The sequence below is a fragment of the Talpa europaea genome, assembly GCF_964194135.1.
Source record: "Talpa europaea genome assembly, chromosome: 9".
NCBI lineage: Eukaryota > Metazoa > Chordata > Mammalia > Eulipotyphla > Talpidae > Talpa > Talpa europaea.
The window spans coordinates 10,240,268-10,263,717 of NC_140076.1; the positions used below are offsets into that span (position 1 = coordinate 10,240,268).

Below are 23,450 nucleotides of genomic sequence, written 5' to 3' on the forward strand. Positions count from 1 at the left end.
GGCCCAGCAGATCCGCAACACCACAACCGCATCCACCAGCTTCTGCCCCTACTTTTTCTCTCCTAAGTTGCAATCAGATTTAAAACTGATTTGAAACATAGGCCAGTTTCTATCTAAAACCAAAAATAAATAATGAGATTCTTAAACAAAGCCAACTTAGGCTGAAAGACAGGGCAGCCTGTTGGTGGCGAGGAGATGCTGTGCATGGGGCAGATTCCCTCCCCCTCCTTGACATGGAGTTGGGGTTCAGGCAACTCAGTGGTACTCAGAAGGACTCAGCTCTGAAGCATGTCAGGTGAAAAGCACAGGCCATAACCAACCAAGAGGCTGTTGTGCCCTGGCTTCTGATAACCTGAAGTGGCCCTTCCTCCCCCTGAGATAATGTAACTAGAGGCTCAGCTAAAATAAGATTTGACAGCATGTAGATTCTTCACCCCTAAGCTAGTGGAGAGAAGCTACGGGAGGCGGCGTCAGTCCTCAAACCTCAGCTAAGATTGGGTCTTCTTTCTCCCCAGTAAAACAGCAAATGGACCTAAGGAGTTGTTGGTAAGAGCTTCCTCCCAACTTTGAAGCAAGAGACAGGGAAATGGTCATTAGAGTTTCTAGATAAAACTGGGGAACAAAGAGGACAAAGAAAAATCCATTTAAATAGGTCTCACAAGAGAGAGAAGTCTGTTGGAGGTCTCACAAAAAAAAAAAAAAAAAAATTAAACAAAGGGCAATGCTTGTGGATTGCCAACAAGGGAAAAGGGCAGCGGCCCTGGAACTTTAGGGCAAAGGCCAGCAAGATGCTATGAGGGTCTCAGCCAGGACGGTGAACACCGCCTCCACCCGTGGGTGACTGGGCATTAGGCGGCTCCTGAGAGGTGCCTCCACGAAAGCCCATCTTCTTCCCCACGACTCAGCACCAGTACGTCAGCATTGACCTGTCTCGACGCAGCAGCTATGGCCCTCGCTCCCCTGGGCTCTGCTCCCTGGCAGGGGTGCTGGGTCTTTACCGCCATGCACGGTTCAGGAGCTTCACCTGCGCCAGCCTCTTGGTGATCATGGTAGCAAAAACTAGGCCAAAGAGGACACTGCTGATCAGCACATAGTCATAGTCGTCCTTCAGCACATCAAACTGTTTGGATGGGTAAACTCGTGTCTGGTAAATGTCCAAGCCGTAGGCCACAACCTGGAAGGCAGAGGGAACAAGAAGTACGTGAAAGAGGCAACTAGTGATCTGCCACAACCGCAAGCCGGGTTAAGAAAGGAAACAGAACCCTCAGCTGCTCTCCCAAGGGTGAAACAAAGAGCAGGTGACACCCAGGGTGTCTGTGGGGAAGGTGGTACAGGCTGGGCTCCGGGCTCTACTCACCAAACATGTGGACTCCAGGCCCGAGGGAGCCGTGTAGATACCTCGCATTCGAGAAACTGTCTGGTTATAGTTGATGAATCGCTCTGCGTGTATCTGCACATCTGGGGAATATGGGATGAGGTTCTCCTCTCTGCAAAACATCAGCCGGGAGCAGCATTCAAAAGGGCTGTAAGGGCATCTCCTGGCTGCCCTCTGAGTCATGGGAGATTTTCAGGTCACTAGTGGCTATCTTGCCTCACAACTCCCGCAAGGTCTACTTGCACTGAGTAGTAAAACATTTAGAGTCTGCACATTAGGAAGGGCTGCACAGAAGCAAGCTGCTTGGAGTTAAGGCAGAGCTGGGGTCCTACCTTGTTCTAAAGCTAAAAACTTAAACAACTGAGCCACTAGGTCAGTTCCTACGCCTCATCCTCTGAAGATCCTCTTAGCACACACAGACCAGCTTTCACGTCCTCTCTCTCACCACACCCTCCCTTCCTCACAGGCAGAGACAGAGCTGCGGTCTCCTCGCCCTGCTCGCAGTTCCTCATACCCCAGAGAGAGGGAATTCAGAATGGAGTTGAGAAAATATGCAGAGGTGATAGTGGGAAATATAAACATCAACACTGACAGGGATGAGTAACCAGCTTCCCCATATGACCAGCCCTCGGGTTTCCTAGGGTGCCCTCCATCTTCTCGGGCCTCCTGCCCTCCCACCAACTCGCCAGACACCTCTGAACATGTGCACCAGCTGTTCCCTCTATCCTGAAAGTTCTCCCTAGATTTCCATAAACTGCTGCTTCTTACCTCCACTCGGTCTTTACTCACCCCCAGTACAGCAGGTCAGTACTGCAGGCTGAGAACCCAACTTAATCAATTGGTTGAGTTCCTTAAGGTTAGAGCCTTCAGCACTGTCAACAAGGGCCTCACCTGCTTTGTTCTGTTGGGATTTCAGGACGGCGGGGATCCAGCAAGGCTTTGGGAAGGGAAAGAATTGCTCCGGAAGGTAACCCAACTGCACAGAAAGAAGTCAACAGAAGTGACTATTCACACTGATCCAATCCCAGGTAGGGCTATTTTCAAAAAGTCACTATCCCAGAAATGTAAAATAATTAATGCCCCAAATCAGGATAATGAGGGGCCATTAAATGGCCAAAAGCAGGGTCGCCCCAGTGGCGCAGCGGTTGAATGCTGGGTTGTGAAGCTGCCCGCAGCCTCTGCAGCGCCGATTCGATCCCCGGCCACCGGGCGAGGGTCCCACATGGCGAGCAGACCTCTCCTGCCACCTGCTGCTCCCCTCAGCAGTGTACTTCGTCAGTCTGCCTGTTCTGCTCTCTGCTCTGGCTCTGGTGAATTCTCTCACCCTCCTGCGCTTCTGACTGTACCCAGTGCTTGTATAAATAAATAAATCTTTATTAAAAAAAATTAAATGGCCAAAAGCAGCATCCCTGATGGCACAAGGGGTTAAGATGCAACCTATGAAGCTGTCCGCAGCCACTGCAGCACAAGTTCGATCCCCGGCCAGGGAGCTACCCACATGGCGCAGCAAACCTCTCCTGACTCACCTGCTGCTCCCCTCAGCAGTGTTTTCTTTTTTTTTTTTTTAAAGATTTTTTTTTTTAATAGAGGCATTTTTTTTTTATTTATTTGTTTGTTTGTTTGTTTTGTTTATACATGCACTGGGTACAGTCAGAAGCGCGGGAGGGTGAAAGAATTCACCAGAGCCAGAGCAGGGAGCAGAGCAGGCAGAAGGACCGAAGTACACTGCTGAGGGGAGCAGTGGGCGGCAGGAGAGGTCTGCGCGCCATGTGGGACCCTCCTCCGGTGGCCGGGGAGCAGCCAGGGATCGAACCGGTGCCACAGAGGCCGCGGGCAGCTTCGCAACGCAGCGCTCTACCGCTGCGCCACCTGGGAGGCCCTCAGCAGTGTTTTCAGTCAATCTGACTACTCTGCTCCCCACTCTGTCTCTGGTGAATCCTCCACACCTCTGGCCTGTACCCCAGTTCTTATATGCATAAATAAAATCTTTAAAAAATAAATGGCCAAAACCAATAACCCGGTAACATGCATAGGTCTGAATGAAGGTTCCCACGTTTTAATAAAGTTCTAGAATCAAGAAATGGGTAACAATGATAGAGATGAGCACAGGAGGCTACCTGTATCCTGTCACCCCACTCCCTGCCCTCCCAGAACACCTGTCCCTGCCATGCAACATGAATTCAGGACCAGTGGGGACTAAACTTGGAAATTGCTGAGAGGGCCTGTTTCTCATGTTTCAGAATGGAAGTCCTATGAGGTGCCTGTCAGGGTGGAGAGCCCCAACATCTCTGATATGATCAGCTGGACTGAGCAGCATGTTACACACCACTGAATACAGACCACATGAGGATGCTACCGGAAACCTCGCTAGTTTTGCAGATCAGCACAGGCTACTGGCTGGAAAGAAATCAGGGGTTAGGTTTCTGAATAAGGCCAAAACTCAGAGCAGAGAAGTGATGCAGGTCACCAGAAATGCGGACTGAGACAGGACTAGGCATGTCACCTTTTAGGGTGGCAAAGCTTCTGCAAGGAGCTTTCTCTGCTGAAGCAAAGCTCTCCTCACCAACCTTCCCGACAGTGGTCAGACGGCACTGTGGCAATGCACCCCCAGCCCTATCCTGTAGTGGCTGCCTAAAGGAACAAAGGAACTCGCCACCCCAGGACACGCACTGAGCAGGTGCCGGCTGGTGATGCCCCGCTCGGTGATGGTGGCTTCCATGGCGCTGATGGAGGAGGGGAAGACATACGACTGCTGGAGGACCTGCGGCAGCTGGGGGCGGTCCAGGGAGCTGAAGGCCGTGGCATTGTACTGCTCCGTGCCCTCATAGAGCTCCAGCGCCGTAAGCTCGTTGCGCCGGGCCTTGGTGTTCCAGTACTGGTACTGCAGAGAGAAGGGGCAGCCCGGGCTTAGATGCTGGGGGATTCCATAGCAAGGCACCTTTCTTATCAGCTACATATTCCAGTAGGAATGACACCACCCTCACCCCAATTTTCCTCTGTTACCGCATTTTCTAACTCTCAGGGCAGTTTTATCTAGGCTATCCAAAGTTGACCAGGAGACAGAGGAATCTTCAAGAATCTTAGAAGTCAGAATAATAATAGCTAATGTCTGAGTGCTTACTATGTGCTTAGTATCTTTCTAAACTAGATGAGCTAACTTTTTTTTGGAGGGGAGGCAACTATTTTTATTAAATAATAAATTCTAGACTGCAAAGCAAGGAAATGGGAGAGCCAGGATTAAACCAAGTCAGCTGAGCCTGAGCCTGCCCCAGCCCCAGGGGCTCTGGAGCCTCTGAAAATGCAAAGCAGCAACCAGTTTCTGGAACAGGGGGCAAGAGAGGAATTTAACTGCAGGGAGATTGGCCACACACTCTGAAGCTGTGTCATGTCCCTGGTGGTGACTCGGGTCTCTCTGCCACTCTTACCACCACCCAGTTCTCCGAGTGCACGATGTGGACAGGGCCCTTGGCTTTCCTCTGCACGGAGGAGTGAATGATGCGCCCGGTGACACCGTCTACCAGGAAGATGCCAATGAAGGTGCGTTCGTGGTGCACATCTGTGCTCTCTGTCACCACGGCCAGCAGGTTGGGGTTCAGGCTCTGGTGAGAAAGAGAGAAGCACCTCAGAACTATGGTGGCATGTCATCTCCTCATGAGCTCCACTGCACTTTGAGCCTGGATGGTGGGACAGACCAGGAGCTCATAGCCTGGCCAAGGAATGAGGTTTTTCTGGTTACAAGACCTTCCACGGTTGTTTAGTGTTTGCTAGGTGTGGAGTGCCATGCCAAGAACCTGCCAATAACACGTCATTTGATTCCATAAACCACCTTGCAAAGTAGATACACTACTGCCCACACTTCAGATGAGGAAAGACCTAAAGTAGTTAAGTAATTTGCTCATCAGACACAGAAAATAGTAAGCCCAGGTACAATCATGAGCTGAGCACCAGCCCCAGCAACACTGCTTCTCGCCATGGGTCCTCAGGAGGACCGCTCAGTCACGGTCCTGGCCTAACTTCAGCTATAGGGACCATGGGACTCCCTCCTTGAAGCTCTTTACTTGGTGTCCAGGACACCAGTTCCCCGGCTCCCCTTCAGCCTCACTGGCCACCCCTTCTCCGTCTCTGCTGTGGGTTCATTCTCATCTCTCAGTCCCTTGGGTACTCCTTGCTGCACTCGCCCTCATGGTCATCTCCATCCCTCTCACGGCTCTCATACCACGCACAGGTGCCGGCAAGGCCAAGTCTACACATCCAGGCCAGACCTCCCCCGAACTCCTGGCAGACTGCTGTCTCAGTGTCTCAGATGCCTCCTCTCAAAGCTGACATGCCCCAGCTGAACTCCTAAAACCTGCTCCACCCAGGCCTCCCAGACCTCAATGTCTTAGACCTGGAACCTCTAAGTCCTTGACTTCTTTCTCCCTCTGACACAGACAAACATCCTACTCCTCAACATAGCCTAAGGCCTCTTCCACCTTCAAATGTATCCAGAATCTGATCCCTTCTCACCACCCCAACCAACCCACCAGAAGCAGCCATCCTCTCCCCTAGACTCATCACCACAGCCCCACAGCTAGGCGGGCTCTCCTCCTGGCCCACAATAGTCTAGTCTAAACACACAAACCAAGTGAGCCCGTTAAACTGCAGTGATGTCAATTCTCTGCTCCAATCTTCCCAGCGGCTCTTCGACTCACTCAAAATAAAGGTGATGGCCTGAATTTTGGCCCTGCTCTCTCTCTGACCTCAGCAAACGGGACTCTCCACTGACTCTGTTCTGGTCACATATGCTCCTTGATGGCTCAGGAACACTCCGGGCATGCTCTGAAAGGATCCTCCCCCAGATATCAGGATATCAGGAGTCACTTCCGCTCTCTTTCAATTTCATGTGTCACTTTCTCAAGGAGATCCTCCTCACCACCCTGTTTTAAATTATATCCCCTTCCCACTCCAGCACTCCTTTTCCCTCTTCTAGGTTTTTTATTTTTCTATAGAACTGGTCACTCTTTGATATGCTATGAAATTTACCTAGTTGTTTTCTTGATTAGCCTTTCCCAAACCCAATGGAAAACTCAAGAGGATGGGAAATTTCATTTCTTCTGTTCACTGATATACTCCAGTGTCCACAAGAATGCCTGGCAACCAGCTGGCATTCAAAAAAAAAAAAAAAACTGTTGCTTTCCTTTTGTGGTATTCCTTCCAGAAATCCATGGCCAGTCTTACCATGAGAAAAACATAAGACAAAGCAAAACCGGGAGACAGTCCACACAGCCCCTAACTAGTACCCTTCAAAACTCTCAAGGTCATGAAACAAAGCAAGACTGGAAAACTGTCAGAGACCAGCGGAAAACAAAGGGACCTGATGACTAAATGCTGTGTGGGATGCTGGCCCGTGGGACAAAAAAGGACATTAGTGCAAAAAGTGGTGAAACCCAAATAAAGTCCAGAGTTTAGTTAACAGTATTGTGCCAATGTTGGTGTGTTAGTTTGGACAGATGTGTCGGGCGGGGAGGGGCGCATAGGGATTCCAGGTACTATCTTTGCAGATTTTCTGTAAATCTAAAATTAAGCCAAGAAAAAAAGCTTATTTAAAAAAAAAAAGGTAAACCTAAAGCCCATATAACAAGTATGAACCCAAAAGGCCCTGTTCCTAACTACTATTCATTCCAACATGGGGAAATACAAGCATGCTAGCAAATTTTACTTTGTAAAGGTAAAATTGCAGTGGATATATTTTTTGCTAGTTCGAGTAAAAACACACTTTAGAATGAGTGATACATTGGTCATTCTGAAAAGTAAAGCTGCCTGCAGCCACATGGCAGGAAGCTATCAAAAAAAAAAACTCCCGTGGAGGGGCCTCCCTGGTGGTGCAAGGGGTTAAGCACCGCACTACGAAGCTATTAGCAGCCACTGCAGTATGAGTTCGATCCCCGGCCAGCCAGGGAGCAACCCATATAGCGCAGCAGACCTCTCCTGTCTCACCTGCTGCTCCCCTCAGCAGTGTATTTCAGTCGGTCTGCCTGTTCTGTACCCTACTCTGTCTCTGGTGAATCCTCTCACCTGATGAGGCAGCTAAGGTCTAAGCCCAGAAAGTTCTCAGTATGGCACTAGTAATAACAACAGTGAGCACCTAGGTCTGCTAGCTAGTGGCCCCATGGCAGGCACTGGGCAAAGCGCGACTATGTCATGTAATCGCTCCAGGTCGTGTATCTACCAGATCCTGGAGGCTGCCTTCAAATCCTTGCTTCTCTGCGTTCCATGAGACTGTGTGCATACCTTGTAGAGCACGCTGCGGTCCCCCATAACACGGCCCTGGGAATGAACATGCTCACTGCTGCGCTTCCCCTTCACCTTGACGATGCGCTGTACTTCCGGGGGAATGGTCAGCTCCCAGCTCAATTCAGTGGTGAGATCCTAGGCAGGGGCAAAAGAGCCAGCACTGGCGATCAGGACAGAACACTCAGCCCCGAGACAGTGCTAGCTAGACATGTCCTGCAGCCCATTATTGGGGCCTTCGCGCCAGAGGGAACAGAGATCAGAGCTCCTAAAAAAAGAGTGGTAAGCATCTAGTTCGTGAAAAAGTGTTGGAACTTTCCATTAGATTAAGATATTAAAGCCAGTCAGAAAAAAGAGGAATATTCATTATTAAATACCATTATTAAAATCTAAGATCCCATGGGCCTCCCTGGTGGCACAACAGGTGAAGTCTCAGCACTATGGAGCTGTCAACAGCCATTGCGGCTTCAGTTCGATCCCCGGCCAGGGAGCTGACCCACATGGCACAGCAGACCTCTCCTGTCTCACCCACTGCTCCCCTCAGCAGTGTATTTCAGTCGATCCACCTGTTCTGTTCCCCATTCTGTCTCTGGTGAATCCTCTCACCTCCCGCACCTCTGACCTGTACCCCAGTTCTTATATATACATACATAAATCTTTAAAAGCAAATAAATAAATAAAATCGAAGACCCCTGTATATGGACCAGCAGCGAATTACTAACCTGGGGAGAACCTCAAAGACACTACACATGTTCTTTAGTCACAGAAAGTCAAAAAGCAGACCTTTCTGGTCAGTTACATTATTACATATCCACACAAGGGAATTCCATGGAGTTACTGGGATGGGCAGTAACTCGAAAGGGGCACCAGGGCGCCCCCAGAGGGCAGGGATCAGATCTGCTTCCAGATCTGATGGGCACACAGTGTCAGCCTTTTATGGGCACTAAGCTGTAATTTCGTCTTGCATTTTTATCGACAGTATGCTTTGATTAAAAGAATTTATTAACAAAATATTGTCAGAAATGTTATGTGAAAAAAGCAAACCACGTATTACTACAGGCGGCAATCTACACTGTACTACTGTACAGTGTACTACAGTCTACACTGTACTACTTCTTAGAGGGCAGGAAGGGAGGGCCACCTGGTGTATCCACACCACAAATGATTCCTCCGTACAGCTCTGCTAACAAGGCCCTGTGAACATCACAGATGGATTTGCGAGCCAGTGTACATACTGTCTGGAAAAGGTGGACTGAAGGATGTCAGAATCAGAGCAAATTATACTGTTTCCCAAAACATATTCAGAGCATACATTCTATCAAGACAGCGTCAGGAGCTCGCCTTTGTATAGCGTGCAATCGTTGCCCAACCCCCATTCCTACCACTGACCCGCCCAAGAGATAAAGATGTCCCTTCCTCTGCTATGGCAAGGAAATTGGAAAGAAAGCTCCATGGGGGCAGAGACTTCATCTCCTCCTCTTTCCTCAGCACCTAGTACCGTGCCTGCCCCATGTCAAAAAAGATAAAGAAACGACAAGCGTGAATCAGACATCAGGATTGTGCTGACCCACATCTCCAAGAGAACCAACACTGTAACTGCCCTCCTGGCCACACCACCAGGAAACACCACGTCTCTCCTCCAAAGGGCCCTGCCCTGCCAGGGTGCCACTTCCCTACCTTGCGAAGTCGATATCCAGATAGCCGACCCAGGTCCGCGTCCACCAAGTAGAAGAAGATGGAAGGGGCAAGCTCATGGAGCTGTCTCAGGACGTTCCGAGTGGCTGGGAAAGCTGTGACCTTGGAATCCCCCAGAGTCCAAGAAAAGAGTTATAGGAAAAGGTTGAGAATCTCTGCAGAGCTTCTGTTTCCCATCAGAGGGAGACTTAATGAAACAGCAAATCTTTAAACAAGTCAAGTCTACTGAGCTCATTTAAGGCTTTACCTTAGTTAAAAACCTGTGTTTTCACAAGCCCAGAAGCTTGTGAAATCGAGTCCCTTAGAGACGCCCTTCACGCCCCAACATGCACTGACTGTGGATGGTCCTGGCTGACCACCCACCTCAGCCGACTCTACCGTGTGCTCCAGCCACCCAAGATGCCCTACCTTGTACTCATCATCTATCAACAGCAGCACCTTGGCATAGTCTTGATCCATGATGGGGAGAAGCAAAGACTGCAAGATGGGGTGCTTCAGCACTGGGGGAGCCACCTGACTCCACTTCCCAAAGATGGGATTGAAGACATAGAGAGAACTCATTCCCGTCTCCTGAAATAAGCAGGCAAGCTGTTGACTCCACCAACATGAACAGAAAGCAAATCCTAAGGGTACATTTGGCAAGCTGGAACTTGAACCCCACTGTGTGGAATCCCTTGTCTTTGCCCTCTTAAAAATCTTGGTTGAGGGCCTCCCCTGGTGGCACAGCAGTTAAGCGCTGGGCTGCGAAGCTGCCCGCAGCCTCTGCAGCACCGGTTCAATCCCCAGCTGCCAGTGAGGGTCCCACAGGGAACACAGACCTCTCCTGCTTTGCCCGCTGCTCCCCTCAGCAGTGTATTTCATCAGTCTACCTGTTCTGCTCCCCGCTCTGGCTCTGGTGAATTCTCTCACCCTCCCACACTTCTGACTGTACCCAGTGCTAGTACAAATAAATAAATAAATAAATCTTTAAAAAAAAAAGTCTTGGCTAAAAGGTAAGTGGTCCACAAGGTCAATGGTAAAAGGAAAAATGGCAAAGTATCTGCGCTCCAAAGTCAACCAAGAACTAGACACGTGACGAATACTAAAAGGTCAAATACCAATTAGCCACCCCAGGGGCTTCCATTCCATTCTTCTCAAGCCCCCCTGTCTACCAACACTAGAATGAAGCCACAAAAGTCCACCATAATATTTGGGAGGTAGGGACTGAAATTTTGTGTCCTGCTTTCCAGCACACGGAGTGACAGCCATCAGCAGCTCAGAGCCGCCTGCATTTGAGAGAACTGGCTTCCTATGGATCTGGCCACACCACACCCATTTTACAGTCAATCCCACATCGGTCCTGGAGGGCTCCTCCACAAGGGAAAAAAGCAGATCACACAGAGCTCTGGGCCCTGAGCGCACCCTCTTTAATGCTCACAGAATCCCAAAGGTGAAGGAGGATCTTTGCTTCAAATCAGAGGTGCAGAGATGGCCTCACCTTGTCCTTCACCAGGAGGGTGCACTGTGGGGGGTGGGGAAAATGGGCTGTAGTTCTCTGGACCATCAGCTTAAAGGAGGAGTCTGGCCTAACATTGGGGAGGTACTGCTTCCACAGGATAGTGCCCGAGCTGCTCTCAATGCCAAAAAGCTGCAAGACAGACAAACAACTGGCTCACTATCAAAAAGACAAGGCAAAGACCCGATTCTACCCTTGGAAATTAGAACACTAACAAAGGTTTTCTGTTTCCCACTTCCGGAACTTTAGGAGGTTTGGGACCTGGGGCTTGAGCCCCTCTCACCTTGCCAGAGGCTGTGACCATCACCATCATCTTCTGGAGATTAAATTCATCTCTGGCCAGGGTGTCAATATTGATCTCATTCTTAATCTGACTTCGGGGCTTCCGTGCATCGTAAAACATTTTCCAGAGGTGGGAAGTCCATGCCTGCAGCAGGATGAGCTGGGAAGAGAGGCGTTTCAGGAACATCCCCAGCAAGCCATCTGGAGTCAAGGAGAAGGAAATATGGCTGAGGCTCACTCCCCATCAGCCTAGGAGCTGCCAGCAAGGGGGTGCTTGCTTTTCCTAATGCGGGATCTCTCCCTCATCCACAGAGGTTCAAGCTGTCCACACTTCAGGCTACAAGCCCAAGGAGCTTGCGTCACACTCAGGTCCATGCAAGAAGTTCTACAACCCACTTACCTGGCTCTTAGTCTTCTACCTGGCTGGAATCTTGGCAGAGGAGACCAAGAGGTCAGGGGTAGCCATGCAAGATGCAGCCCCACATCCAGAATGACCAGAGGAAGGCTCTGGTGCCATGACAAAGCAAAAGGGAGGGTGCAGGGCACAGATGCATGTGTATCATGAACAGGTGCTCCACATCCCACGCTTCATTCCTGCTCCACCTATGTGGAACCTCGACACGTCAACCTGCAACCAGCTCCCAGGGCCATCAATCACTCTACCCTGACTCCATTGAGGTGGCCGCCACCCTCAAGTCTCCTCCACAGGGTGGATATGGTCACTGAACCAAAGCAGCACAGTGCAGAGCATGGTCTCTGGAGTCGGGCAGACCTGGGTTAAAATCTCAGCTCCACTAATTACTGGCTGAGTAATCTTGGGAATGGTGTGAAAAACACATGGAACCTGTTGGTCTGTTGCAAAGACCAGACCCCATGATGGACATACAGAATGTGGCGTGGTGCAGGGCAGACAGAAGTGCTCGCTGAAGAGTAGTGCCTCTGCTTATCCTATTTTCCTTCCATCAGCCTCAGTTCAAAGAAGAAAGCAAGCACCAAAAAGGACAAGTCACAGACATCACTCAAGTGTGTACACACACACACACACACACACACACACACACACACAGCGCCAAGTGCCTCACTGATGCAAATCAGGAAAAACAATAAAACAAATGCTAGCCATGTGGGCAGGCAGCAGGCAACAAGACAGCAGGAAGCAAATTTTACCTTGAATCGCTGGATCCAGGCAGCGGAAATAAATAGTAAAATCAAATTAATCCTTGGCTTAAAAAAATCTGCAATGCCTAGCAGAGTACCTGGCCCAGAGCAGGCTGTTAATAAATATTCACTAGCTAACTGGATAAATGGCTTGAAGGGGGTGAGGTAGGAGGCAAGATTGAACCAGGGCAGTGAATGAGGTTCCTCCTGGAGGGTGGGCCTGTGGTCCGCTCCCAAGGGCACGCGACCAAGAGCAATCCAGGCAGATTTCTCTGGAAAGCCATGAGTGGTGTGGGGACAGTAAGTGCAGTGTCTGACAAATATGCAGGAATCAGGCAATGCAGTTATTACCAAGTCAAAACCATCTTTTCTCAGGCTCTTTCCCTAGAGGGATTTTCAGGTCACAGCTTCCCACGGATGATTTACACAAATGCACTGGCAATCAGTCAGAGCTAGTATGGGACAGATTGGCAAAATAGCATTCCCCTGGGGAGGCAGGAGCCGAGACAGCAACTCCTGTGGTCCAACTAACAGCCCATCATGCACAGCCCCCCTGCAGTTCTGCAGTCCTACCCGCTTTGGTTCATACCTGCCTTCTTGCCGAATTCTCCTTCAAGCTCGGCCTGCGCCCCGGTGAGGGGGAGATCCACCATCTCTAGACACACCACCTCCGCCAAGGATTCTTCCCGACTCCACAGCACCACCTTTCCTGCTGCAGGAACCAGGTATAAAAGCTCAGTCTACCTCCCCCATCACCAAGAAGGAAGCTTCTAGAGGGCACAGGGGTCAGTGTGTATAAAAAAAAGCAGCAGAGCAAAAGACTGGACTCAACAGGTCAAGTGAGCAAAGTTCTATAACCCACCCTAGAATGCTGAAAATTTATTAAAAGCAGGTGAAAAAATAATCAGGGTATTTCACTCCACTTGAACTTTTCCCAGAAGCCCATCCACAGCCCCGTAATGCAGTCTGACTGGAACGCCTCGGTAGGCCTAACCCATCAAAGGGCTCAACGAGCTCAGCTCACCTAGCTGCTGCAGGAAAAGCAACAGGTGGTCCTCTGTCTGCACCAGGGCTCGGTAGCCAGCAGAGTCATCCTTCTTCAGGAACACCTGGATGAACAGCTGCAGGCAAAGAGTGAGACCAGGCGGTCAGCACAAACCCAAGCACCCCTCAGAGCAGCAGTCTGGGGACTCAAAGCATTAGGAACCTACAGCAGCCAGGGTGATGGCTTCACTGTTGCTCAGACGTGCATCCAGATAATAAGCCACGACCCAGACTCCAAGAAGCTAGCACGTGTAAGGGCTGCCAGACCCCGCTCAGACCCCTCTGCCAGGAAACCTTGAGCACTTTTTGGGCTCCACGGCACTCATTATGCACCAACCACACCCAGCAGAGCAAGGCCAGGGTTAGATTTTTCACTTGTGAGATGAAGAAGCCACAGCTCAGAGTGGCTAGGAGCACACAAAGTGCGCAGAGGCATAAGAGTGCAGGCTATGGAGTTAGCAACCAAATGCTAGGACTGCGAATCTGGAGAGGGTCCTGAACATCCACACTTTCCTCATTTGTAAAACGAGAGACAAGATTGTCTCAAGGGTTAACTCAATTAATGCTTAAGTAAAAAAGCTTAGCACAGAGCCAGTCACAGTGACAACTAAGCATATATGGCCTCTGCCATGATGGCTATTCATGGGGATTTATGACAAGTCAGTGGCTCGGAAGGACCTAATCAGGGACCCATGGCTGTGTCCTGGCCCTGAGGAAGGAGAGCCCCATGCTGAAAGTCCATAGGACAGAACATGCAGACAAAATCTCCACTCACCCTCTCAGGCCGAGTGCCATTCTGCTCCAGGGTGAAGGTGATGGTGGTGTCAAGCAGCCGCCGGCCTGTCTCCACTAAGTAGAGGTTAATGGTGTAGGTCTGGTTGAAGCAAGTCAGTGAGTCCTAGAGAAATAGCATGGGGTCAACTAGAAGGATCCCCCAAAGGAAGCAAAGAACTGGGGGCAAATACCCTAGAGAAAGACCCAGGCCAGAGAGGAAATATGCTCACAGGGCAATGAGGAGGAAAGAAAGCTAATCACTAAGGCAGGAAAAAGGTATCTGAGTAAATAAAATTACAGGCGTTGCACTTGTTCCAGAAAGAAACAGTAGCAGAGACTGTCCCAGAGGCCAGGACAGGAGCAGGGCAAACAGATCCTTCAGGAAAGCTCAGAAGGGAAGCACAAGAAACCTGTTCCTTGGAGCCAGGGCCCACAGGGCAGTGTATACACTCCCTCTCAACAGCCCCAGCTGGGATCCCAAGAGAAATGGGGAAATTAAGATCCAGAGGAGAAAGTGGTTCAAGAACAGACCCCAGGGATTCTACTTCCTAATCTCCCAACTAAAAAGGAGCAAGAGAAGGGAGGTGTAATGTACTGTACTTAGAACACGTCCAGGAGACCTGTTCATAGCCTGAGCTGCTCCCCCAACTTCACTGAGGGGCCTCCAGGTCTGACATGCTGCCCCTGCCACACCTACCTGTGGACTAGACTTCTCTGCAAAGCTCCCCACCGACCCATCTTCAGAACTGCTAGGTCTCTGGTAGGGAAAGAGGACAGTAGGAGAAAATTCAGCCGAAGAGTCACTTCAAAGTCACCAAAATGAAGCTTTCACTTCCAGGTCTTCCCAGCATTTGGGGGAAGGCAAATCTCACTTCTCATTCCTACCCACAAAGCCCATGCAACCCTTCACTGTCCTAAAGCAAGGGAGGTGATCATATTAGGGCCCCGGGGGTGTTCGCAAAGTTCTTTATATGAAGCGAGAACTTCCCTCTCAACAACCTCCTGTCCCGATTCAAACTGACGAGGCACCTAAGCCCAGACTTTGGCTTCTCAGGGCTTCTGGCAGAGACCAGGAAGGAAAATTCCAAGAGCTGGTGTTACTCTGATACTCACGGCTTCATTCCGACAGGTCATGACTGCAGCCACTGTCTTCTCCCCAGTGGTGGCAAAGCTCACGAGGGCAGTCTGGCGGGAAAGCAAGGCGTTAGTTCTTCAGTGCAGCCTGTACTCGCCAGCAGCCCTAGAATCACCTCCACAGGGGGGCTCTCCTTGTCCATGGACATGAAGTACTCCCAGGCTTGGAGCTTTCTGGCCAGGTCATGTGCGAGCAGAGGGGGGACCCACAGCTGCAAACAGGACTACCGCCTCCCTCCAACACGGGCACTGGTCAGCCCTAAATCCCACGCTGCTCATCGCACCCAGAGGGAAGATCTCAGCAACATTCCCACTGTTCTGTGGTCTCAGGGGAAGAGCGTTATGTTAAATAGCCTCTGTAATGCTCAAAAGAAAAATGGTCCATTCCTGCTCTACAGTTACCCCCTCAAACCACTTAGGGGAAGATGTCTTCTGTCATGAGCAAGGCAGGACTTGCTAGCATGCAGTCCCAGCAAACAGTCCTGCGGTTACCTGTGGGAAGTTTTTGAGCAGACTCACGACCCCATCATGGTAGTGCAGCAGAGCATAGTGGCTTGGGGACAACTGCAGGAAGAACTGGGCCCGCGAAGGATCCACTGGGTTGGGCTGTGTGGGCAGGACCCGGGGTTGGAATCCATTTGCAAATTCTAAGTCAAGATACTGGGAGGTGAGGAGGAGGGCGATTAGGACCAGAAACCAACAAACCACTGGTCCATCCCAGGCTGGCGTCCTCTGCCCCACTTTGCTGGGGGGAGTAAGCAGGCCGTGGCATGTGGCTCCAGAAGTTCCCAATCAGATCTCTGAAGAGAAGAGTGGCCCATTTCTCCTTATGCCAGCTCAGCCAGAGGCCTGACCTCCTGCCAGCAGCTGCCCAGGAACAAAGCAGTGACACTGGGAGCAAGACCAAGCTCAAAGGCCGCAACCCGGGCCCAGGGAAGCAGCACCTGTTTCTCACCTGCAGTGGGATCTGCCTCAACTCCCACTCTGTCTCTAGGGCCAAGGTTTGAAGGGACCATGAGCTTGGGTCAGGGCACACCAGGACAGCCTCATCCACCACACCGCAGGCTCCGGTGAGACTCTGCAGCCAAGGAGTCGAAACCCTGACCTACGGGAGAGGCATTGAAACAGGAGGCCCGTCAGAATATTCACGTTTCCCTTTTCAGTTACTAAGCACAAAGTTTCCTCATGGCTGATCCCAAAGATGTTCTTCCCGTCCTGTCCCGTCCCACCTCCCCAGTCAGCTCAGAGTGCTCAAAGCTGGAGAAAACATGGGTTTCTTTCTGGTCACTGGGAAAATATGCCAGATCACTTTTAATACCTGACACTTCAGATAAGTATCTCTCTGCTGTATTTGTCAGACGTGGTTTTGTTACTTTACAGTAGAATCTTGTAAAATACTTGTGGACAATGAAGAGTCTATGCAGCTTTTTTAACCACCCCAAAAGAGTACCACGTGCAAATGTAAAGGCTTTAAATAAATGTTTGATGAGAAGAACCCGAACTTGATGAGGATCAGGGACCAAAAATGCAATTTCCAGCTGCCCAGCCAAGTTCTGTGGTCCCCATTGCAAAGAAGGGCTCCACCTAGTCCCCTCCCCAATTAACCAGGCTCCTCCAGCCAGGGACCCAACCATACCTGCTGAACAATCTCTCCATCTTCCACGTTAAACTTGACAATATTCACGTGGCTGAAGGGAACAACTCCGAGGGCCCACACCACCCCAGAGCCATAGGAATACACCATCTGGTAATGAATGCTGTCACTGAGAAAAGGGGAAACACAGGAACAACACATTAGCCTCAGGATGGGACCAGCCTCAGGGGACCCCCAAACCGGGCTGCCGGGCCCTCAGCCAGATGTCACAAATTATCAGTCCCCAAAAAAGTAAGTTGTGAGTGGCTCAATTTTTTAACTTGAAAAAAAAATGGGTATTTCCATCAGTTGCCAAGATTTCGAATTGAGATGTCACTTGTAAAGATCAGTCCAAAAGTTCTTCTAGGGCACCAATCAGCTGAGTAAGGCTTCCCCCTAGTGGTCAGCCAGGCACACTGCTGTTCCCAGCAATCCCCTCTGGGCCTGCTCTGCCCTCAGCCCCCCAGGGACTGGAGCAGATGCTCCCCTCCTGTTCCTTCCCTGCCCCAATGCCTTCCACCACTGGGGCCTCTGGAAACCATCTCAAACCTCAGAAAGCTCCTACTCAGGGAGCTTCTTGAGTTGTTCTAATTCTTAACAGGAATGAAAGGTTCAGTCGGCCTTGGATTACAAGTCAAAACGCCTGCTGTCCTGTGACCATGAGCCACTCCCCTAGCTTGACTGCTTTGAGTTTTCTTTCACAGCAAAGGAAATGCAAGACGCAGCACAACCTCTGAGTTCAGGCCTCAATCTAGGGAGCCCCAGGCAGTGCACAAGATGCCAAAGTGAGCCTGGCCCAAAGCCAACTCTGGGATCCTCAAGGAGAAAGGGCTGGGAGAGAGCAGGATGAGGAATGCACCTGACAGGCAGGCAGCCTCACCTTTCTGGGAGATGCTCCACCCACTTGACGTGACCACTGGAGAGGTGATGGAGGGCAAGAGTGGTCTTCTTCAGGACCGCAACATACCTCACGGACTCCTGCAGGCCGACCAGCCCCAGGGCCTGGAAACTGAGCACAGGCACGGTGTGAGCCCAGAGCCTCAGGCTAGAGAAGATGACGGGGACACCATCACTGGAGCTTAGTTACGAAAAACAGGCTTGGGGGTCAAAGGCATCTGGATCCTGGGCCTCCCTGGTGGCGCCAGAGGTTGAGAAGCACCCTATTAGGCTATTGGCAGCCAGAGCAGCAGGAGTTCAATCCCCAGCCGGGGAGCTGCCCTCATGGCACAGCAGACCTCTCTGGGCTCGCCCGCTGCTCCCCTGAGCAGTGTATTTCAGTTAATTCGCCTGTTCTGTTCCCCGCTCTCTCTCTAGTGAATCCTCTTCACCTCCGACCTCCTCCCCCGCACCTCTGGCCTTTACCCCAGTTCTTATATGCATAAATAAATCCTTTTTTTTTTATTAAAAAAAAAAAGGCATCTGGATCCTAATCCTAGTTCTATTTCACTAGCCGACTGGATCCTACACTTTCCACCCCTCGCTGTACTGCGTCCCTGAAGCCCCGAACTTCTCCCCATTCCTTCTCCCCGACCAAGCTCCTAAGGGTTGTTCCCTTCTTCCCCTGGGACCTCACAGCAACCAGGTCAACCCTCCACCATGGCACCCTCCTGACACCCTCAGACATCCTGTCATTACTGGATTACATGCCCCCCAGCTGACAAGTTCCTCAACGACAGAGATGGTGTCACTGTTTCCACTACCTGGGGCCTCGCCAAGTGTTTACAGAATGAATATCAAGGCAAATGACCTATAATTAAAACAACTCAGCACAGGTGTAAGCAGAGCTCAAGCTGTTCTCTAAACATCATAGTTGCATCCTTCTATCTAGGATGCCACAAAGCCCCCAAGTCTTGGTACGATCCAGACAAGTGTGCAAGTACAGCAGAAAGTACTGCAGTAAGCACAGAGCTCGCATCTAAGAGGAGTTCAAAAACTGCTGGCTGAGTAGGCATGTGTTCCAGAACCTTAAGGATCATCGTAAACTGGGTGATAAATGCTTTTTGGCTCTTAAGTGGTCCCTGAGGGGGAAAGTCCAAAGGCCCAGTCATTAACCAAGCCAAGATGAAAGACAGCTCCTGCCCTTTTACCTGCCACTGTCCAAGGTAATCTCCCAGTTCAGGCCCCCGATGTTAGTCTCCCAGGAACGCATAATCCGACCTCCATTGGACACTGTGACTGCATCTGGGAGAGAAAAGACCATGGTGAGGTCACCTCACCTGGTGTTCTCCAGCCTCCTAGGGTAAGCAATGGCTTCACCTCTGACACATGGGTGCAAATAGAAGTTACTTGCATCCCTGTCCTACCCTATTGGGAACACACACCCCCTCCCCACTTTTCACTGCAAAGCCTGTACAAAGGAAGAACCAAAGAATGGGGGAGGGAGCTGACACCGTAATAGAGACAAAGCAGGGCTGGACTTACCTTGCCCCTGGAGCAGCATGGCGTCCACATTTCCTTCTGCCGTGCCCTTGTCAACATGGCGCCACACTGAGAGACAAGAGAGTCAGACATTACTACCAATGGCAGAAAGCCGTCCAAGGAGATGGGCGGGAGAGAACTGACAAGGCCTTCATGGGGGGGTCCCGTTTGTAAGGGAGGATCACAGCTAACTGACAATGATCATTCCTACCAGGTAATGATGGGACGAGTGGTTGAGAAGAGCCACTACTGTCCCAACCTGAGATCTCTGCACTTCCTATTCCTACTATCACCCCACAAACATAAATGAGCAATGGCGAAACGAACAATAACCATACAATTCACAAGAAAAACAGAGGCCGCAAATCACATTTCCATGACTTTAGGGCCTAAAAACATTCATAAAAGTAGTATAAGTCAGGCCTCCCTGGTGGTGCAGGGGTTAAAGTCTCAGCACTATCAAGCTCTCATCAGGCACTGCAGCACGAGTTCAATCCCTGCCAGAGAAGTGACCCACATGACGCAGCAGACCTCTCTTGTCTCACCCACTGCTTCCCTCAGCAGTGTATTTCAGTCAGTCTGCCTGTTCTGCCCCCAACTCTGGTGAATTCTCTCTCTCTCTCTCTCTCTCTCTCTCTCTCTCTCACCCCTCTGGCCTACACCCTAGCTCTTGTATGTATAAATAAATAAAAATAAACCTTTTTTAAAAAGCGGTATAAGTCACATTAGGGGGATATCCAAACTTTTAGTGCAAAACAGAAGAAAACGCGTGTTTGCAACAACACTTTATTTAACAATACTCCGTGCTCAAGCTGAGGGAATATAAACTGGAAACCTCAGTTATAGGAATATATTAAATATTCAAAGACAAAACCAGAAAAAAAAAAGAAAATGTGTCAGCATCCAGTAAGAGATGCATCCTCTGGCCAACCTGGGCCTAACTTGGGAATGAGCCAGGAAGACTCCACAAACCCCAGGCCACTCTGGATTCACTACGGTCAGCTTCCATCCCACACTGACCAGTCCACACCACCACTCACAGATCTCCCCAGTCCGAGAATTTAATGCTGCAATCACATTCTTCTCAGTGGCTACCACCAACTTCTTGGATCCAGGTGAAAATTCCAAGGAGGCAAATTTGAGCTTCCCAACATACTGCTGTCTCCTGAGGAAAAGAGTACGGGGAAAATGTAAAGGGCCAAAACATCACTGCATGAAATGCTTTGGAAAAAAGACAACTACGTGAGGATATCACCGTCACACCTTTCTTCCTTAGCATGTATGACAAACATTTGTCAATGAAGAGATCTGACCAAAAGCAGTATTTGTCTGCCAGGTTGTCAGAAGCAAAGGGAACAAGAAGGGAGAATACAGCACAAAAGATGAGAACTACAAGCCTTCCTTCTAAAGCAAGCACATAATTACCTCATGATAAGCAACACCCCCTGGCCTAAATCCCAGAGAACCAAGCATTACAATCCTCTCCTCACTCACTGACAGTGGGCTAGACCCTCACATTACACAAACCCTCTTGTTGATGAACATACACTCCAACTTGCCCTTCTATTTTCATTGATGTCTGGGAAAAAACTGTGCCAATTTTTTCAACAAAATGCCATAAACTGGGTCAGGTCTTTGTTCTCCACAGTCTTTTATAGCCCAAGTTCAAGATCCATCTGACTCTGGATGCAATACTTTCCTTGGACTAGATCCCATTACCTCAACACTCTTACCTAAGCGTAAAGGGACTAGAACATGGCACACTACTAAGTACATAGAATATGCTGGCACACTGCTGTTAATGAGATACTGCAATCACTAGTATGTTAAACACAATTGACGTCTGCACTGATTTTGTCTTGTCATGAAGTTGTTAGATGTAATTTTTTTTTAAAGATTTATTTATTTATTTATACAAGCACTGGATAGTCAGAAGCGTGGGAGGGTGAAAGAATTCACCAGAGCCAGACCGGGGAGCAGAGCTGGCAGAAGGACCGAAGTACACTGCTGAGGGGAGCAGCGGGCGGCAGGAGAGGTCTGCACGCCATGTGGGACCCTCCTCTGGTGGCCGGGGAGCAGCCAGGGATCGAACCGGCACTGCAGAGGCTGCGGGCAGCTTCGCAACCCAGCGCTCAACCGCTTCACCACCAGGGAGGCCCTAGATGTGATATTTTTTAAAGAAAAAGTTAAGTTGGAATTAGAGGTAGGCTTATTTGACATTTGACAGTTTCCCATACTTTATTCCCACTGCATCCACTGAACACCCTGTGAAGTATACAGGATAAATATTATGACTCTCATTGTGCAGGTAAGAAAGTCAAGTCCACTGAGGTCAACTATTTACTGTCAGAACTTGAACACAGAACAAACACCTTCTGATTCTAAATCCCATGCATTCATCTAAAATACTGTCATAAGGGCCTCCCTGGTGGCGCAAGGGGTTAAGTCTCAGCAATCTGCAGTCACTGCAGCACGAGTTCGATCCCCCGCTAGAAAGCTAACACATGGTGCAGCAGACCTCTCCTGTCTCGCCCACTGCTCCCCTCAGCAGTCTATTTCAGTAGATCTGCCTGTTCTGCTCCCCACTCTGTCTCTGGTGAATCCTCTCACCACCACCCTCCCCCTCACCCCCTCACCTCTGGCGTACACCCCAGTTCTTGTAAGCATAAAAAAAAAAATACTTTTAGCTGGATTATAAAAGAAATACTTGCTAATTATAGAAAACGCTATACATAACTAAAGGTATAAAAAAAAAATTAATGCCAGAATGCAATCACCATGAACTTTTTAAGGTTTGGTGTGTTCCCTTTTGCTGAGTTTTCAATTTTCAAGTTGCATATATATAGTTCTCTGCTAAACTGGAATCACACCATATATGATACACAAGTGTAATGTATAGATATTATATATCCCACACTTACATACCTGCCCTGCTAGACTGAGCTCCTTTCCATCTCTGCATCCATAGCACCTGGAATTGTTGGCCCACAACAAACATGTAACAATTCATGTGATACAGAGGAGATATCTAAGCCAGGCTCTTACAGAGTGTTCCCTGAATAGTAATAACAAGGAGCAACATTTACTGACTGCACTCAAAGAGCAGGCCTTGTGCTAAGTAATTCAAAAAAATTACCTCATTCACCCTTACAACTACTGCAGGTCATTTTACAGATTTAAAAAAAAAAAAAAAAAACTGAGGCACATAACAAGTTCAGTTATTGTCCCCAAATCACACAACGCTTATGTGGCAAAACTGAGATTCAAACAAAAGCAAGTCAACTCCATGACCTTAAGGAAGGGGTGGGTGAGTAGGCGCATGAATGGCACCTACTGGCAAAAGTGAGTCTTGGGTGGGGCCTGTTCTGAGCCAAGGATCCTCCCTGTTCGTTCAGAGGAAGGGGAAGACTCAATTTAAGACTTGTAAGACCAAAGTCCCTTTCATGTGCCCGAGAAATGCCACTTTGAGGAGGAATGAAAGTTCACTGGTGATTTCTGATATCCAGTCGGTCAGAAACCGGAGAGTCACATAAACGGGGCCTGACAGGGGAAGAGGGTACAGAGACCTCTGACCAGAACCCCAAGCAAGTCTGAAAGGCAGGGCCGGCTTCCCCGGCTTGCGACCTATACAGTCACACAGAGTCCGGCTTAGAAGCGCCCCCAATGCTTGTTTAACGCTCTGCTGTCGCCAAGTAAAAAAAAAACTCCTAATTTTTGAAAACGGCTCCCACATCTCATTTTGCCCTGGGCGCTGCACCTTATGCAGTCAGACCTGAGGAATGGTAACATCCCTCTCTCCAGACAGAAGACAGGTGTTGGGGAAATGGTCACACATTCCCCGAATACACTCCCACACGTACGCACCAATCAAACTTGCCCACTTGGTCTTCGTAGACCGCGGCTGCAGGGAGAAGCAGGACTACCCAGAGCCAGAGCCGGCAAGAAGCCGCCGCCGCCATGATGGGACCTCAGGCCAGCCCGCCGACGGCCCAGCATGCACCGGGCCGTAGACACCCCACCCCCACCCCCGCGGAACCATAGAGTTGGGAGCGCCCGCGAAGCCCCCGGGGAGGCGCTGAGAGCTCGGAGGACCCGGACGCGCAGAGAGTCGTCCTGAAGACGCGGCGAAGCGTGCCTGCGGCGGCCGGGCGGGGAGAGGCGGGTCCCAGCGC

General features: G+C 50.0%; 1 protein-coding gene across 4 annotated transcripts; it reads right to left on the minus strand.

Moving 5' to 3' along the window:
• Nucleotides 1-994: 994 nt before the first annotated feature.
• Nucleotides 995-23,274, minus strand: EMC1 (ER membrane protein complex subunit 1; the record flags this gene model as incomplete). 4 transcript variants are annotated; one of them, XM_084243558.1, is made up of 23 exons in its annotated part: nucleotides 995-1,174; nucleotides 1,358-1,487; nucleotides 2,267-2,351; nucleotides 4,046-4,256; nucleotides 4,801-4,974; nucleotides 7,646-7,783; nucleotides 9,323-9,442; nucleotides 9,749-9,910; nucleotides 10,818-10,967; nucleotides 11,119-11,318; nucleotides 12,865-12,987; nucleotides 13,300-13,396; nucleotides 14,095-14,217; nucleotides 14,791-14,850; nucleotides 15,207-15,278; nucleotides 15,720-15,887; nucleotides 16,183-16,332; nucleotides 16,864-16,990; nucleotides 17,741-17,869; nucleotides 18,948-19,041; nucleotides 19,282-19,347; nucleotides 20,319-20,443; nucleotides 23,143-23,274. In XM_084243558.1, the coding sequence occupies 23 exons, from the start codon at nucleotides 23,235-23,237 to the stop codon at nucleotides 995-997; spliced, it is 2,979 nt and encodes a 992-aa protein (XP_084099684.1). The 4 variants fall into 4 exon arrangements, with proteins under 4 accessions (XP_084099684.1, XP_084099686.1, XP_084099685.1 ...); XM_084243560.1 differs by having other exon boundaries at nucleotides 12,865-12,984; nucleotides 15,195-15,278; nucleotides 23,143-23,237; XM_084243559.1 differs by having other exon boundaries at nucleotides 15,195-15,278; nucleotides 23,143-23,237.
• Nucleotides 23,275-23,450: the final 176 nt, after the last annotated feature.